The 18,770-nt window shown below is 38.9% G+C and overlaps 1 protein-coding gene across 4 annotated transcripts; it reads left to right on the forward strand.

Annotated features, from left to right (window-relative positions):
- Window positions 1–692: 692 nt before the first annotated feature.
- LOC136852194 ((3R)-3-hydroxyacyl-CoA dehydrogenase-like) lies at window positions 693–17,391 on the forward strand. Of its 4 annotated transcripts, none has more exons than XM_067126643.1 (6): window positions 693–930; window positions 12,575–12,729; window positions 12,924–13,117; window positions 14,491–14,672; window positions 15,132–15,259; window positions 17,050–17,391. In XM_067126643.1, the coding sequence occupies exons 1-6, from the start codon at window positions 836–838 to the stop codon at window positions 17,139–17,141; spliced, it is 846 nt and encodes a 281-aa protein (XP_066982744.1). In that variant the 5' UTR covers window positions 693–835; the 3' UTR covers window positions 17,142–17,391. The 4 variants fall into 4 exon arrangements, with proteins under 4 accessions (XP_066982744.1, XP_066982765.1, XP_066982759.1 ...); XM_067126664.1 differs by having other exon boundaries at window positions 696–878; window positions 12,613–12,729; XM_067126658.1 differs by lacking the exon at window positions 693–930 and adding an exon at window positions 3,721–3,749.
- Window positions 17,392–18,770: the final 1,379 nt, after the last annotated feature.

Below are 18,770 nucleotides of genomic sequence, written 5' to 3' on the forward strand. Positions count from 1 at the left end.
CAAAAAAGACGATCATTATTTTGTCGAGCTATAGAAGCTCAATGACACGGAAAAAGAAAACTGCCAAGATCTGAAATAAATCTAATGACTTCATCATAATAAACGATAATATTGAGTTATATAAAAGTAATAGTTTTCAGTTTGCATTTTACTGAGGTGATGCAGAAAGGTGGGCAGCGCGGTGGGGGCAAGTGAACTAAGTAGCCGTTTGTACTGCAAGGCGGAAGAGTGGAGAAAAACAAAGACGTTCGTCACAGTGTAAGCAGTTTCAAAACATTATTGTGAAGATAATGGCTGAAACGAGTCCAACTATTTTCATATATATAAGAATACATGAAAGAAGATAAAAACAGTGTAGGTGTAAATTCTGTCTCGCTTATGTGAAAAGAAAATATATGATAAGCGAGAAGAAAATATATGATGTGCAGTTATGTGGTAAATAAGCAACTTTAACGCGATAAACAATCTCTCTCTCTCTCTCTCTCTCTAACAGAAGGATATGAGGAGACAGATTATGATACGACTTCGACTGAATCTATATAATTAAGCATTCCAAAGTAAGTTGCCTTAAATACGTATATTTTTTAGCAGATTTCAACAATGCCAATTCAGTGACGACTGAGAAGTGTGGCAGTGTCTGGCAACGCTTATATTTTTCATATCAGTGAACTGATATATAAGTCCCAAGTCCTTGTCCAAGACCTTGTGTGCTCAGTCATTCTGAAGTGGACTTCTAACGAGCGTTCCATACAGACGTCGCATACCTGACCGTATCCCGGGGGAGCGTCCATTCAGGCATTTTCATACACCACGCATCACTGAGCGTCGAGCAAGGATGGCTGCTCAATTACTTCAAGGCAAAATTGCCTTAGTTACAGGTAACTTTCGGTGGCGATTGCTTGTGGTGCTGGTGACAGTGCATGGGCCAACGTGGGTATTTGAGGTTGATCTCTTGCGCTGAGAAATACGGCGGTGTATTGTAGTGACGTTTATATCTGGCTGTAGTCCTTTGGAGCGATCATTAAGATATTATTTCGACGCGAAGGAAGTGGCGATCACGAAGTGTTGTAACTGCATATTTATATGACTATAAGCAAATGCTCGCTGCCTTATGTTCTTGAATGAATATATATACATAATATATATATATATATATATATATATATATATATATATATATATATATATATATATATATATATATATGTATATATAGTATATATATATGTATGTATTAGTAATGAAAATTACCTCCTTACTTCTAGATTTCTAATATTTTAGACCATTGTCCATTTGTATGGTTCCTTTTGCTGCATGTGTCCAAAGGATCTATTCCAATAACATGAAGTAGCTACCCCTTGAACGAGGGTGGTTTAACAATAAGACAGCCGCATTCTGTAATATATATAGAATCTACTGGTCACTTTATACCAGACACACCTTCAACTGTAATGACCAAAATGCCCTCTTAGCGTCTTGAATTCTTCGAGTTGACGTTGCCGACCTGAAGACGAGAAGGTAAGGAAGGCCACCTGACCTCGTTCTGATTCTCTGGATGCGGGTTCGAATCCTGCAACGGGCATCAAAACTTACTTTATAGTCTTCTGTAAGGATCTAAGACTCCGTAGGGATACGTGTATCTAAAATATGTGAAGAAATCAATAAGTTAAAAGGCCATTGTGGTAATTACAATTACACACAAACACACAAACACATATATATATAATTATATATATATATATATATATATATATATATATATATATATATATATATATGTATATAAATATATGTTTATATATATATGAATATATATATCTTATATATATATGATATATATATATAAATATGTGTTTTCAGTTATACTGAAATGTCTTGTTAGGAACTGATATACAACCTTGGCGTATGTTGATATATATACAATGAAATATATTATATATATATATATATATATATATATATATATATATATATATATATATATATATATATATATATATATATATATATACATGTTTGTATGTACGTATAAATAACCTTCGTGATCTAGAGGACATGACAGTCATATCTTGAGCAAAATTGTCGAAATTCCGGTCACCCACTGAACTGTGTTGCTGTTGACCTAAGCAACAGATTGGGTATCTGAAAGTTGACTGCTGAAACCCGGAGGGGTATCACTCTCTGCGGCCATCCCCTCCTAAGTGACCCCGCAGAGAGGACTGGAGTAGTGCCATCAGTGGATCTCACGCGGTGCACTGTAGGCGTTACTAAAGGATGTTTGCATTCCCTCGGCCTCTAGCTGTACCCTTTTCTTAGCCTTTTACTTTGCGTCCTTTCTCCCATCTTGCTGTCCCACCTCTCTAACTATTACTCCTTAGTAAAACTGGGACAATTTTGTTCCAGTTTCATCTTGAGACCCTTGTATTTTATTCATTTTCTAGATCTCTTTTTCTTGCTAAGTTAAGTATATTTTAGTTTAACCAGAGCACTAAGCTGATTAACAGCTCTCCTAGGGCTGGCCCGAAGAATTAGATTTGTTTTACGTGGCTAAGAACCAACTGGTTACCTAGAAACGGGACCTACAGCTTTTTGTGGAATCCGAACCACATTACAACGAGAAATAAATTCCTCTAATTTTTCATTAAATGCTAGCTGAGAACGGTACTGACCCGTCCAACGAGGAACTCTTTTGTTCAACCACTCTAACATAGATAAGAAATCTGACCACAAAAGGACAAACTTGGTTTACTCGGTTATTATGGAATTTGTGTGTAATATATTAACAGGAAAATGATCACCACAACTATAGCTTGCTTTGAAGACTTTAACCTTATAGAAAAATGTGACCTTGAAATATAACCTTTAGGCTTCCTTTAACTTCTACCAAAGTTGTTTCGAGAAGGTCATTTTATAAACGCTCTCACAAAGTTTCATCAAAATTCGTTAGATTTCACGTGATCTTCCAAACTGTCAGACAGACAAATTAACGGACAGGTCTACAAAGGGTAGAACAGCGAAACTAAAACAAAGCGTCCTTGTCTGAAGTAATCATGTGAAATGATGAGGTATGATAGTTATGTGTGAAGATCTGTTCATCGTGATTCGTTCTTTCTTAGGCGACGAGAGTGAAGACGAATAGCCTTCTTTCCCTCGTTATATCGACGATGATTCCATTCCCCAGTTGGACTTTTTATAACATTCAGGAAAATGTTAAATCCTATATTTTGATATTTGATTAAAATGCAACTATGAGATAATACGTAAGGTTGAGACAACTCTCCCTCTCTTAATTCAGATTAACAGTGAAGTTTCGTCCTTCGCCAGTCACTCCTATCTTCTGTGTTTTGTTTTTATAGCCTTGGTTTTATGCACACCTGGTCTCGTCCGCGGTAGCGATACATTCATATGCATTTCAGGATTAGTCCTTGTACGTGGTTTTAGTCCGGTGAATTCTTAAGCAGGATACTTGAGCCTATAAGCTCAAACTGTGTAGGTGTGTGTTCGTATAGTTTACATAATCTAGACACAGATATTTTCATCATCGTGTATTTGCAATGCTTTCAGTGCCTGATGACTGCAGTGGCTTCTTTAGTAAACGTTGATCAGTGTGTGTGATGTGTTCGAGATACCCTAATCGCCCCCCACTTCATTCTTATCAGCGTGTTATTCAAGACTGTCTCTTAATGCACTGCAGCAGCCTTCGTAAACCCATCATTGTGAAGTGGTTATCAAGCAATGAGGATAAAGTGGTAAAGTTATAGACGCACTATGAATGATTTGTGGTAAACAATGATCATTCATTATAGCCACTGGCTATGTGTAGTATTTGGTGTTAAGAAATAAATGTTCTAAATTTGCGCTAATTCCAGAAATTTATTCTGGTTCCTACCTTTTTGAACAAAATTTGTTATTACATATGGACAGCTCTGTGAGCTAGAAACCGGGATGAGATAAGACAATTTATTTCTACCAAACTGGAGGATGCTGACACTCCCGTCTTTCTTTCAGGACTCTCAGATACGCCTTTTATAGAATGCTCCTGCCGCTACTCCCATGAGCGACACCTATTGAGGATTTGTGATTTGTCCATTTTTAGAAATTATTATTATTATTATTATTATTATTTGCATACATGGCCCTGTTCTCAGACACTACTGACATGAATCCACGCTTTGCTTTTCGCTCATAGAGGGACTTTTCTGCTTTAAGGAAATGGACAAATTCACCTTTTTTTTTGTAGCACTTTCTTTAACATTCAGAATTCGAATAAAAAAGTGTAACAAGTCATTCATTTGTTGAAAATAGACAAGTTGCTGAAATTTGGGTACAAAGAGAATGAAGCACGATGGAAGGAAAGGTGCTGAGGTGACTAAAATTGCTGATTCACGATGAACGTTGGATGGGCTGAGTGGCAGGCGTCATATAAGAGAGGAAGAAGAGGGATGCAGGCAAAATGGTGATGACTTTGACGTATTAAAGAGCAGAAGCTTAGTAGCACTTAGACTTGCTTTTCTTAAAACAAATATCATTATATTTCTAATTAAAATTATCACAACGATGAGGTACCTGCCATCTGGCATGAAGATACTTGTCAATGCAAGGCTGGATGAGTCCTGCATACAGTGAAAATGTTACTAAGGAGACGACTGTGGTAACCTGGACTCTGCTTAGATTTGCTTCCACAAACTGAGACGGCACGCTTCACACTCTAATATTTACGGCTCTAGTGTCTTCTTTTTATCATATTTTGCACAGATGATTGGACTGTCTGTGTTATTGCCGTATCCCGGGCGTTTGTGTCATTTTTAATGCCACATTTATTTGCCTTCTGCCATGTGACGACCATATAGCTTTCTTGAATACAAGCTGCCTCGTTCAGAGGTGTTCTCGTGCCACTGCTTTCGCCTGTTTTTCAGAATAGAAGGTGTTTTGGAAGAGACTAGTTAGCATCAAGTGGCTTATCATGGTATGGCCGTCTTTTCACGCGGTTCGCTCCTTGGTTTCTATTTTTACATGTTTTTATTCAACTTGACCTCTGCGTCTGTCTGGCTGTCTATTTGTCTGTCTGTCTGTCTATCTATCCTGAAATCTTGTGACTCAATTTTTGACCTGTTCTCTTCGTCCGATGGACATGAAATTTTGCAGGGTTACTCAATCCCGGTGACAATACAACCTTGCATGATCAGTAAGTAGGTCAGCAGTGACCTCTCCCAGTATCTTCCATCCCCTTCCCCCTTCCTTTTTCTATCTCCCTCCCCCTTCCCCCTCCCCGTCACACGATCAAGTGTTAATTTAGCTGTGTCCTCCCCTCCCCTCCCCTCCCTCTTCATCCCCTTCCCCCATCCCTCTCCCCTTCCAAAAGCACAAGATCAAGTGTTAATTTAGCTGCCCTCCTCCTCCCCTCCCCTCATCCCTCTTCCATGTCACTCCCTTTCCCCTCCCCTCCCCTTTCCGATGCATACGATCAAGTGCTAAATTAGCTGTGTCCTCCCCTCCCATTCCCTCTTCCCCCTTCCCCCTCTGGAGCATGCGATCAAACGTTAATTTACCTGTGTCCTCCTCCCCCCCTTCTCTCTTCTTCCATCCTCCCCTTCCCTTTCATCTTCCATCCCATCCACACGATCCAATTTAGCTGTGTCCTCCTCCTCCCCTAGTTCCCTCCCCTCCCTCTTCCCCCATCTTCCCCCTTCCCTCCCCCTCCTCTATCCCTATATTCTCCCTTCCCCCTCCCCCCTTCCGAGCACGCGATCGAGTGTTAATTTAGTTGTATCCTCCCCATTTCCTTCCCTCTTCCATTCCCCCCCTCCCTCCCTTCCCCTTTCCCCTCCCCTACCCTTCCTCCTCCACCCTTCCCCTCCTCTTTTCTCTCCATCCCTTTCTGATTTTCTTGTCCTCCTACCTGCTCCCCTCCCCCTCTCTCCTTTCTCCTCCCCTCCCAATCCCCCTCACCTTCCATCTTCCTTCCTCTCCTCATCCCCTTCCACCTTTCCTCCTCTTCCCTCCTCCTTTCCCCCTCCCTCCCATTTCCCCTTCCCCTCACCTTCATACTCCCCCTTCCTTCCCCTTCCTCCCTTCCCCTACCCCCCCCCTCTTCCTTTCCCCCCTCCCTCCCATTTCCCTTCACCCTCCTACTCCCCTACCCCTACCCCTTCCCTACCTCTTCCCCCTTCCACCTACCCATTCCCGTTCCCTCCCCTCCCTCGTAAACGGATATCAGTTTCGTTAACTACAATCATAAATCGGTTACAATTTCTGTCATCACTAAAAAGTATAAAGTAAAAAAATCTAAAAAAAAATTTTTTTTAACGTGCTTTTATTGAAATGCACTATACAGCAAAAAAATAATATTTCAAGACACACCAGGATTTTTTTACATTTAATAAAGTCTTCAAAATAAAAGCGTGGGAGCCAACCATGGAAGGAAATGCTACACTGAAATAAAAAATATATTTCTTTTCTTATTTCCTTCCATGTTTGGTCCACGCTTTTATTTTTGAAGACATGATTAATTGTAAGAAAATCCTGGTGTGTCTCGGAATATTATTTTTTGCTTTTTAGTGCATTTTAATAAAAGCATGTTTAAAAAAATGTTATTTTTTTATGTATGGTAAGGTTTACGAGCTCTGTTGCATTAACTTGTTAGTTGGTTAATATTTCAAAATACTTTTGTAGGAGATTTAAAGAATATTGTTAGTAATTCATTGTTAATATTGCAATTATTGTCGTTAAATTTACTGTTTTTATTTTTGTTAAATACAAGTGATAAGAATAGGCTATGTCCTTCTGTGTGAGTGTTTGTTGATGGCTATCTCAAGAATGGCTGAACAGCTTTTGGTGAAAGTGGGTGCACTCATTGTTTCAGCCTTTGCCCCATATGATATTCCATTAACAGGGGTGGCTCCTGGGTGGAAAAGCTGAATGGTCACTGCCACATTAGCTCTTTGACTGCTGAATTGTGCAGTAAACTTGTACAACATGCACTTACGAAAAGGGCTTATCAGTAGCGCACTGAATCCTCCTACCCACATTCTGCATCATATACCAGTATCTACTGTATTATATTAAATTCTGGCATCTTTCTGCCCTGTGTGTGTGTGTGTGTGTGTGTGTGTGTGTGTGTGTGTGTGTGTGTGTGTGTGTGTGTGTCCCCAAGTTCCTCATTGGATGGGTCGATACCGTACTCGGCTAGCACTCTCCTAGGCCCGCGTTCGATTCTCCGGCCGGCCAATGTAGAATTAGAGGAATTTATTTTTGGTAATAGGAATTCATTTCTCGGTATAATGTGGTTCGGATTCCACAATAAGCTGTAGGTCCCGTTGCTAGGTAACCAATTGGTTCTTAGCCACGTAAAATAAATCTAATCCTTCGGGCCAGCCCTCTCTAGGATAGCTGTTAATCAGCTCAGTGGTCTGGTTAAACTAAGGTATACTTAACTTTTTTTGTGTCCCCATTCCTCCCACTTCCATACCCACTAAAACCGGTTTAAGCAGGGTGGTCCCTCAACTCCCTCAACTCTCTCATGGAAAAACATAATCCCCCTTCCTCTTTCCTCTGCCCCTGCCCTCCCCTTTCCCATCACTCTTCCCTCTTTCCTTTTCCATGTTTTATGATGAAATAAAATGTGTTCAGATTGAGTACCTTTAACAAAATGTTTATAGATTTGTAAGGACATAATTTTTTTTTTTACAAAAGTAATATACAGGGTTTTCAAATCAAAATATAACTTGTTTGACCTTTAGAACTTATGAAATGTTTAATTAACCTCATGTGGTAACTACGAACCACCTGCATTATGAGGATCACAGTAATTACTACTCCTGTTATGCAACTTAAGTCTTTAAGATTTAAGAAGACGTTATAATCCAATGGGCGTTTCTCCAGAAGGTGGAAGAAATTATTCCAAAGACAGATTCTGGATTTCTTCCCTGAAGGAAGTGGATCCAACAGGAATCCTTTTAGGAGTTGAAGACAACTTCACAGGATCCTGGAGTCTAAGAATTTAAGAAGACATTATAAGCCAATGGGCATTTCTCCAGGAATGCTTCAGGAGCTGAAGACTGCTTCAAAGGATCCTGTTGTTGTGAAGACATCTTTCAAGAATAATATTTGAATAACTGCCTAGAAATTTTCAACATTAAGTGACCCAACAGTATATAATAAATGATTTTTGGCTGAGCTTTGTTATTTTTGTTTCGAAATGGACTCGGCGGGTGATTCTCGAACAACAAATGGTGATACTTGTGATGGTCCGGAACCGCCAGTGGCATCAGTATTGGTTCAAAACCCATCAACAGCTGCTCCTGCACCTACATCAAGATATGGTCAGTTGTTTGTATATGACCAGAAGGTAAACAAGGCTGGTGCTGCCCACAGACTTTTGCCGACTATTAATAGTTGTGTTAATTTAGCTGTGGGTATGGGTATGGTATGGATATGGGTATGGGTATGGGTATGGGTATGGAATGTTATGGTATGGGTATGGATATGGCATGGGTATGGGAATGTTATGGTACGGGTATGGATATGGGTATGGGCTGGATATGGGTATGGGTATGGTACTGATATGGGTATCAGTATGGGTATGGTACAGATATGGCTATGGGTATTGTATGGATATGGGTATGGAACAGATATGAGTATGGGTATCAGTATGGGTATTGGTACAGGTAGGTATGGGGTATGGTACAGATATGGGTATGGGAACAAATATGGGTATTGATATGGATATGGATATCGGTGTGGTACAGATATGGGTATGGGTATGGGTATGGTACGGATATGGGAACTAGCAAATGCGAACGATAGTGAGCATCTGCTAGTCTTGAATTATTCTTGTTTTTCCTTGACATTAAGGTCCTCCATTTCCCAGCAACCCTTTCACACAGACTCAATCCCTTTCCGTCCTCCAGCCCCCTTCCCCGACAGCATTTAAGCAATATGTGATTCTCGTCAGGTCGTCTGTCCTAAGTTAAGTTGCAGGAACAAAATGGTGTGTTAACAAAATCTGACTGAACAAACAGGGCATTAGGGGATGAGTCAAGTTTAGTGCAGCCGTCTGTTTCAGTAGGATGTTTCAACACTAGGTAACAAAAGATAACCAAGTATGAATGAAATATAAGGAGAAGACACCTGGAGAATGACTTTGTGGAATTCGTAACATTATTCAAAAAGGAAACTAGCAAGTTTTGTAAACTTTTTTAGAAAAAAGTAAAAACTTCAGATGCCTAGGTATATCAACAGCAACTGAGGACAGTGGTAGCAAGTTGAATGAAAACAAATACTTGATTAAGAAGCGGTAATAGAATACACAGAATTAGTCATAGGCTGAATATTAAGGTTAATTGCGTTGGAGTAGTTCAAGGGCTAGGAGGCAGCGGATACTGGCCCTGGGAGGAGATGGATGGATGGAAATATTTCAAAAAGGCACTTGACAAGAATGAAGAGAAGTGGTCAATAAATAAAATGAAGTGATGTGACCAATAAACAAAGGTATGAAGTTTAATGAATGATGTGATATATACATTAATAAATTTAATGCTGATGTAATAAATATATTAAGAAATTAAATATCGTAAAAATTTTTAAACTTAAAAAAGAGATGATGAAATATCGCTTCATCTCCCAAAATATTGAGAGTGATTTACCCTGGGAGTATCTTTCTCTTTGGTTAAAATATCTCACCAGAATGTGCTCCACTGTTGGTGGTCACAGTAAGCACACTCTGGAGGGCTGCTTCCTTCTAAAATAAACTGATGGGTTAAATGAGTGTGCCCAATCCTTAACCTCTTAAAATAACCTCCGTTCGTCTGTCAAGCTGGAATGACGAAGGTCACAGACAGCTATAGTAACCAACAGAATGAAAGTGGAAAAACACTGTTTATGATAGGCTGTGTGAATCATGAAGCCCTTATCTGCTGGTGGATCTTTTATTAATATATTTAATGAATTTTTAATAGGCAGAATCCAAAGGGTCTGCAATGATGGCCATTATAGTGCCTTTAGCAATGCCATTTCAGGCGTTCCTCAAGCAGGTGTACTTGAGCCTCTGCTATTTATTATCAATACTGGTGACACGGGAATTTCTGGAGAACAAACTGATTGCATACGCCGATGATGCTACTCTCCGAGCTGTTGTTCCTCCTCCATACCTTAGGAATGTGGTTGCAGAAATCTTGAACAGAGATCCGGCACGTATTCATGAGTGGAGCTTGGTTTTGGGGCATGATCTTAACCCAACTAAAACTCAAAGTATGATAATTAGTCGAACTTGAACACTTTTACCTTTGCATTCTTTTCTACAATTAAATGGTATGGTTTTAAATGCCAGTCACTTTCTCATGAAGATTTTAGGTGCAATATTTGATAAGAAATTAACTTTTGAGAAGCACAAACATAAATATAATTCCGTTTCATCTGCTTCAAAACAGTTGGCATCTTGTGGAAATGTTTTAGAATGTTTTGGGATGAAGCTACTATATCTGAGTGTTTTAGCTCTTTTCTAGTTCCTTCTTTAGAGTACCGTACTCCAGCGAGTCTTCCGGTGCTGACTCTCATCTCATATGTTTCCTGCATAAAATGTAATACAACGATAGACATCTTCTGCACGCCTATTTACCTGACCTAACCGTTTTTTCTCGCAACACTAGGTAGGCTGCTGCTGCATACTGTGTGTCGTTTTCCAGTAACAGGTTTAATACTGTTCGGTGTGCTATGGGTTTTACTCTGGCTGCAACTAAAATGTGGAATAGTTTTCCTAGTGCAGCTGTGGAATCGTCTGACCTCTAAATGTTTAAGTGATCAGCAAATTCATTTCTGTTTTCTGCTGAAATCTCCTGAAGTCAGGTGTATCGGTTTTCTTTTCTATTCCCTCGTAACTATTTAGTTATCACCTTTTCCTATTACCTGTGTCTCTCAGCAGCCTGATTTCCCTTTGGGACCTCTTAAATTTATAAAGAAGTAAGTTAAGTATACCTTAGTTTAACCCAGACCACTGAGCTGATTAACAGCTCTCCTAGGGATGGCCCGAAGGATTAGACTTATTTTACGTGGCTAAGAACCAATTGGTTACCTAGCAACGGGACCTACAGCTTATTGTGGAATCCGAACCACATCATAGCGAGAAATGAATTTCTATCACGAAAAATAAATTCCTCTAATTCTTCATTGTCCGGCCGGAGAATCGAACGCGGGCCTAGGAGAGTGCTAGCCGAGTACAATATCGACCCATCTAATGAGGAACTTAAACTATAGTCGGTTGATTTTGTCCTTATGGTTTGTCATCTGAAGATGTAAAGAAAGAAAAGAAAGATTCCTGGAACGACGTAGCTAAAGAACTGAGGACAATAAAAATAAAAAACCCGATTGTCAAACCATGTTCCAGATAAGGATGTACTGAGCTCCCTAGAAGTTGGTGTCAGACGCGAGAGAGAAAAAATGACGAACAATACAAACTTAGTATAAATTCTTATAACTAAAGGACCCCAGCAGATTATAGTTTTGATGAAAAAAAAAAAAACTATTTTTATGGAAAAGAAATGCCTCATCTTTGCTCTAACCCTCACTTTACTCAAATTTCAAAAGACTTGGGTCTAGGCGATTTCAACAGAAACTCTTTTCGTGGAAGAACAGATCATCACACTAATATTTGTTAAAGTATAAAAACAATTGCTACAGAGAATTGATGGATGAAATGCATAACTAGAAAGGACACAATAAGGCAGTGATCAGAAGACAAATTTAATAGAATCGATGTCGGGACACCAAAGGAATTCTTGATAAGGAAAAAGCACAGGGGGATTGGTGAGATAACGACTTGACACAGAGCAATGACACGAAAAGGATAAAAAAAGTAAACCAGCACGAGGTCATTTAGCCTTTGTGCATCATTTCAGTCCGAAAAGATAACTAATTGTCAGGAATGAAGGAAGAAAATACCATATTATGCTTAAACTCTTTGGTATTGAGTGTATGAAACCTTGCAAGAAGTTTGGCACATCTATTCCATAACAGCAAAGAAGAAACTTGAAGAGAATCTCTAGCTTCAAGATCTGTCATGTGGTAACTCAGCCACTCTAGTGATGCTTAGTTTGCATTATGGAGGGTGCGAATTTGTTGCTGTATAGATTATAAGGGCCACACACGGTAGAAGATCAAAGGAGAAATGTCACGAAAAAGATGTTTAGTCAGCAGCATAAAAAAATTAGTGGACGCCAAAGAAATTTTGTGAGTCGTAAGTTTTATAGTGTTTCAGTACATTTGTATGATCATGACCATCTTGGAACAAAAGTAATGCAAAACGATTAATTGTAGAATAAAGACGTTCCTTGTAAAGCAGTGCTTCATATCCCAGTGACTGACGAGGACAATTATTAATGAAAGTAACATACTGGCAAAATATGTAATAAATAAAGTAGGTTTGCCATTCGATGAGTGAAACCTTCAATTCTTGCTCAATTTCAGCCTCAAACGTACGCAACACACCATCAAAAAGGCCATGTTTTTACAATATGTTTGCTGAATATTATCATTAGTGAGCTCAAACTTGATCAATAATTTATTATTTTTATATTCTCAGGTTGTCCTTTCTATCTGCCTTATCATTGCATTATACAGGAGGTGGAAGTGGCATAGGCAGGGCAACATGCCGAATTCTGGAAAGGGAAGGAGCCACTGTAGTTGTTTGTGACATTAAGGAATCGACTGCAATGGAGACTGTCAATCTGTTTACAGGTAAGCGTCTGACTACTGAGTGCTTTCTAGCCTTGCACTGCTGTTGCAGGGTCATTCTTCGGTAATTAATATATCTTAATCTTTAAATTTGTCATTTTTTATAAACCGTTGGTTCCAATTAGCTTACACGAAAGAAAATATTGCAGAAACTCTTTGTATTGCTTTCATATTGATATTTATTAAATTCTTTACAGATCCAAGCAAACACTTGGCCTTGATGACTGATGTCTCGAAAGCGGATTCAGTGGACGCGACAATTTCTGCCGTTGTTGCAAAATACAAGTCTCCTCCAACACTGCTGGTCAACTCAGCCGGGGTGGCTGGCATCGGACCCGTGAAGTCCCTGAAGGAGGAAACCTTTAAGAACTGCATCGATGTGAATTTGAAGGTCAGGGAATTTTTTTTTTCTGTGGCAGAGAGGAGACTGGCGGTATAGTTTGAGAAAGAAATTATGAGGATAAGGTAGAAAATGATGACAACCAGATTTACTGGATAGTGGGCGGGAATAACGGAAATTTCTACGTTTATACTTTTGGCTATATATATATATATATATATATATATATATATATATATATATATATATATATATATATATATATATATATATATATACATATATACATACATATATACATACATATATACATATATATATATACATATTCTATATGTGTGTGTTTATACACACATATATTTATATATATACATATTTATGCGTGTATGTGAGCGTATAAAACAAAACCGATATTGATATCAACTATGCTTTTTCAAGTCAACATTTTCTGGAATATACCTATTCATTTCTTCCTGAAGATTCCACAGATGATCTTCGACAATTTTTCTGATGTCAGGCAGGGATATATCTGAAGAATCTTCCAACATAGCACTTAGTTTTGGAAAGCTGCATTTTTTCCGTTGGCCAACTTTTCCCTCCAGAGAGCAAGCTTTTTCTTGAAGTAAATCAACTAAATTACTCAAAATGTGGCTAGCCGTGAATTATTATAATTTTTTAAGACCCTCCGGCGACCCTCAGAAAAAGCTTCGCAACCCTCACCTGGGTCGCGACCTTGGGTTTGGGAACCACTGATCTAGAGTATGTGAGATATACCATAATGAAATAAGATTGTCTCCTTTTCTACGATTGTAAGTTTACACGAATAAGTTTTATGCTTCTGGTGCACTGTGGATATTTGCGAGTTTATCTATAAAATTCAGTTCATGTCTTAGCTGATTTTCTTTGGTTATTAGTAATGTCCTCTAAGCTCATATATTACTTTTCATAATCCTTTTCATTAGAATTTTTGCAGGTATAAAATATTTCTGAAAGCTTGATTCTGAAATTGTATTTGAAGAAATAAATTTAAATTATACTTTGCTAATCTTGTTTCTGAAATTCAGAATCCATGCCCAATGACCTCTGAGAAATCCCATGACTTTATTCACTATTTTTAACTTACTTGCATTGGTCCCGTCAGCATAAAGAAGTTTTAATTCAAGTTTACACCTGTATAGAAATTGAATGAAACATCATTAAGCCGTCAGCCTCATCACTTATGCTCTGGTAACCAAAAGGCTGCAGAGGGCTTCAGTGACTCGAAGCCAGGCATCTTCTCATGCAATTTCTCGTTCAAGGTAAATCATTCAACTTCATCAACCTACTCTGAGGACAATGTTCCTTATCAGGTTTCCCTTGGTCTCTCACGTCCTATTAGCTCTGTGACATGATACAATCATTCTCATTTCACCTGCTCTCCACAGGGAACTTATCTGATGTGTAAAGCCGTAGCCAACGCCATGGAGAAACACGGACTGAAGAGCGGGAGTTTTGTGAACATCGCTAGCATCACTGGCATCCTCGGGCTGAAAGATAACTCCTGCTACTCCAGCAGTAAAGGAGGAGTCATAGCTTTCACGAGAGCTGTCTCGAAGGAGCTGATTCAGTATGGCTGCATTCACTTTGTCTCCTATTTTTTCCAGTTTTGAATAATGCATATCATTATTAGAGTTGCATGGGGAAAGATATCCTTTTTCGTATTGACACTGACAAGTTCTTTTTTATGTATACCTAAGTTGCCAGAATTTAGTCACACCTTTCTCACGCGTCGAATCGATATGTAAATGGGAAAAACGTTAGAGAAGAAATTGATGATTGCCAACAGTGGCACAGACACCACAATTAATATCTAAGACATGTAAAGCTCTGTGCTATGCGCTAGGTTAAGTTTTTCTTGAAGGAGGTGTTGGTTTAACTCTGCGTTCGGGGACTTTCTACTCTTCTATGATCGTATATTCCAGAATACTTACATGCTTGAAAATTTAGACTATAATGCTAAGAGAATCCGCATTTGGACTAAGCCTCAAAGCTTCATATAGGGTAATAATGTTTTATACGTTTTCAGTGATGGAATCCGCGTGAACAGCATTCTCCCTGGTCCGATCGAGACTGGCATGGTTTCTTCGGATGTAGAAATCGTCCAGCGGGCAATCAGAGAGCGCACGCCCATTGGCCGCATTGGCCAGCCAGAGGGTGAGTGTCGGTCCCCTTCTGTTTTCGTATCTTCGTTTCCTGTAAAACTCCCTTTCAAAAGGTGGTCAACGGCTTGGTTCAGCACCGAATATTATCTTATGTATAATTTATCTAAAGCCAATATTTAAAGATTTGCTTTAGTTGCTCGTCCTCTTGACTTCTCAAAAGAAAAAGAAACAGTAAATAAATGAGAGAAACGGCGCTTTTAAGAAATCTTAGCCAGAACTGTGGATGCCATTCGTTATTTTCATTGCGTCCAGTTGCATTGTTGCTGCATGTCACAAAAAGTGTTATGAGGCCAACGCCCTAGCACTTGGACTTTGTCTTTATGGAAACTGTATTTTATTCTTAGGGGTCTGTGGCGCGGGTTCAAATCCGCAGCTGACCAGTCAGAGAGGCGGACACTTTGCTATCCGTGTAGACACCCCGGGATTATGTATGTAATCAACGGATAGGTTTGCTTGAAAGCAAATGGGTATTACAGAATAATACACACACAAACAAAGACACTCCTACATCTTCTACAAATATAACAAACATCTCACATGTCTCGACTGTCGACCTAACCGCGCAAACAACTCCTCGCTGCTGGGAGAAAAGGGCGCTGGTAACCAGTACAATACATGTACACACGCTACCAGGGTCTAAGCGATGACAGTCAGGACAGCCGATCGAGACTACAGAGTCTACCCCAAAGCCAAATCAAAAGTCCTTCGAAAAGAAGGCATCGTGCTTACCCCATACAAATGGGAAAAAAGCACGTTAAAAGAAGAAGATCATAATGAACTAGTTAACGTTTTGTATTTGTATTTTGCGCCAAAATGGTTTTTGTCTGAACATTTGGCTTTACTGTTTTATTCAGACAAATATCTTAAAGGCATTAATAACTGTTATATGCTGGAACATAGGATATATAGATATTATCACTGACAAGATTAGTAGTCTCCATCAATGACATACATAAGTGTTTTTCGTTTTTGGAAATAGAATGAAGAAAATGATCTTTTAAATTCTTTCTTCATTTCCACTTAAATGCACAACCTCTCATCTCAGAACCTCGCATCCGAAGACAACTTTCTCGTCGCAATTTTCCTTCCTCTGTTTGAATGCAACCAAAGCTCACTCAAGTCCCGCCGAAGTTCAAGATTTTCAAGTGAAAGACAACTGCAGCTTTAAAACAGGATGCTGACAGTACCTTGTGGCGTCGTATGCATCTGTTGCAAAAATAAAATTTACGGTTGTCTTGTTATCCTATACAACTGGGGCTACTGAAAATATGTTCAGCCTCTGTTTTCTATCAAAGAGTAATCTTAATGTTGGGTATATTGCTGAGCACAAAGTTTTTTCATACTGTCTTTCATGTTACTTTAGAATTACGTTAATTGACAACTCAACACTCGCCATATTCTAACCGCCGTGACTTCCTCGGTTTTTTCCTCACCGGAAAAGTTGAATCGTCGAATTATGTTGTCGAAATTAAAATGAAATGTGAATATGTTATTGTCGTGTCTGAACATTAGTTATCGAGATGTTTTATTTCTTCACAGATAAGTCTGACGATAGAAATTTAGACGGTTTACTGGGCAATGGTTATAATCGTTTTGCATCAAAACACTATTGCTCGAGAAAAATGGGAAATATTAAAGCGGACAAGATGAATTCAATCGGGAAAATGAAAATTGTTGAGACTCACATCCCATTCCCACCCTGAAAATACAATGTAAGTTGCTCTGTCAGCAGACGTTGTTTTGGCTTTGCACCTAACTTTATTTTTTCTTTAATTTGGGCAGAAGTAGGAGAGGTGGCCGCTTTCTTGCTGTCAGACAGGAGCAGCTACATGGTTGGGGCGGCCGTTGAAGTGACTGGCGGATATGTATGCTGAAAGTCTTTTGGATGACGTAACGACATTCCAAATGGACGAACGCTGTGAGACGTCCTGGTGGCAGTGCACCACATCAAAAACACCTTGTAATCAGCCACTGTGGTTGTACGAGTCGGGTTTTCGCTGGAAAGGAATTCGAAGAATTTTGATGGGTGTTGAGTAATTTAGAATCTGCTGAAACTGTAGTACATGTAAGTGTTCTATGTATTTGAAAGATTGTAGTTGATGGTTTAACATATCAGATAATATAGACTGACTTTTTGTCATAACACCTTCATCAGATTTTAATAGATGTTAAGCGATTTATGTTCAACTGCTACTGCATGAAATACCTTTTGGCAATTAAGCTGCTACAAGAGTACTGCAGAATTTCAAGATGAGAGGCTATTAATGCAAATATGATTTGTAGATTTGCCTGCTATCTTAAAGTACTGATGACTAGGTAGTAAAAATGATTTGTAGCCTTCCACTGGTGCGTAATCTGGAGAAATAATGTATATAAGTATTAGTGCTTACAAGAAAGACTATAATACACAAGATTACTCCACTTATCAGAGTAGCTTATAGTGAAAATGAAAGCAAAGAAGCCCAGGGGGGCTGAACGGTGGGCATGATTGCATTTTTTATTAAGAATTTACCGGTGTCATGGTAACAAACGTAGTCTAAGGTTAACGTGTGATTTAATCATTCAAACGTAAGAACCTTTGACCAAGTAAACGTAAGGTTCAAGGAAACCTCGAACAAGTATAAAACCAAACGCGATCTTGACACAGTGCCATTGAAATAGTAATGAGGAAGATTGTGCATTACTTGCAGAGAGGCAAATAAAACGCTGTCCTGAAGAGTAGGGAATCACACAACGAAGAGAGCTCTTCTCATAAAAAAAGGCCTGGTAATGAGCAGAAGCAGTTACAGCTAAAGGAAACAAAGTAAGAATTTACTTTAGAAGGCCGTGAAAAAGATAAAGATTTCAGGGCAGTTTACGAAGAACAGATTGGGAATTTTTGCAGAGGAGACGCCAGTGTTATATATACAACACGTTTCGTGCATTCAGGATCCAGAAAAGTTCTTTTCTGGATCCTGCGCGCATTATAGCGCATGCGAAAATGGCATTTAAGAAAGATTTACTTTCTCACAAGCTGAAGATCACTGATTGCTTTGGCTCTATGACCGAGATGTCTTTAATATTACCGAAGTTTCCAGTTCAAGTAAGTTATTTTTGTAAAATTGAAAAAGATATGACTATTTTTAGCGTAATATGAGTCATTATGTTCTTATCAATTTGTCGAGGCAGTCTTGAGTATACGGTATGATAAAAGGACATTGATGTCGAGATAATTCTGCAAAAAAATCACAAGGTACAATCAAATAGGTTTAGATGTCATAAGTGATTAGAGGTGAGGGAATTTCATCCCCATTATTGGCTGTTGCATATATTTTCTTGGTGTTGCGGCACCGATTCTCTCTCTCTCTTTTTGTCTATGAAGCTTTTGTGGTGCCCTGAGTGCCGAGTTCTAAGGCTGGAATAAGGTCTTCATCATATGATTACTCACATTCATTTTACAAGATCTGAGAACACTGGGAATTCCAGATTACACAGAGAAAAATTCAGTGCACATCTGAATGGCT

This window comes from Macrobrachium rosenbergii, chromosome 3 (assembly GCF_040412425.1).
Source record: "Macrobrachium rosenbergii isolate ZJJX-2024 chromosome 3, ASM4041242v1, whole genome shotgun sequence".
Lineage (NCBI taxonomy): Eukaryota > Metazoa > Arthropoda > Malacostraca > Decapoda > Palaemonidae > Macrobrachium > Macrobrachium rosenbergii.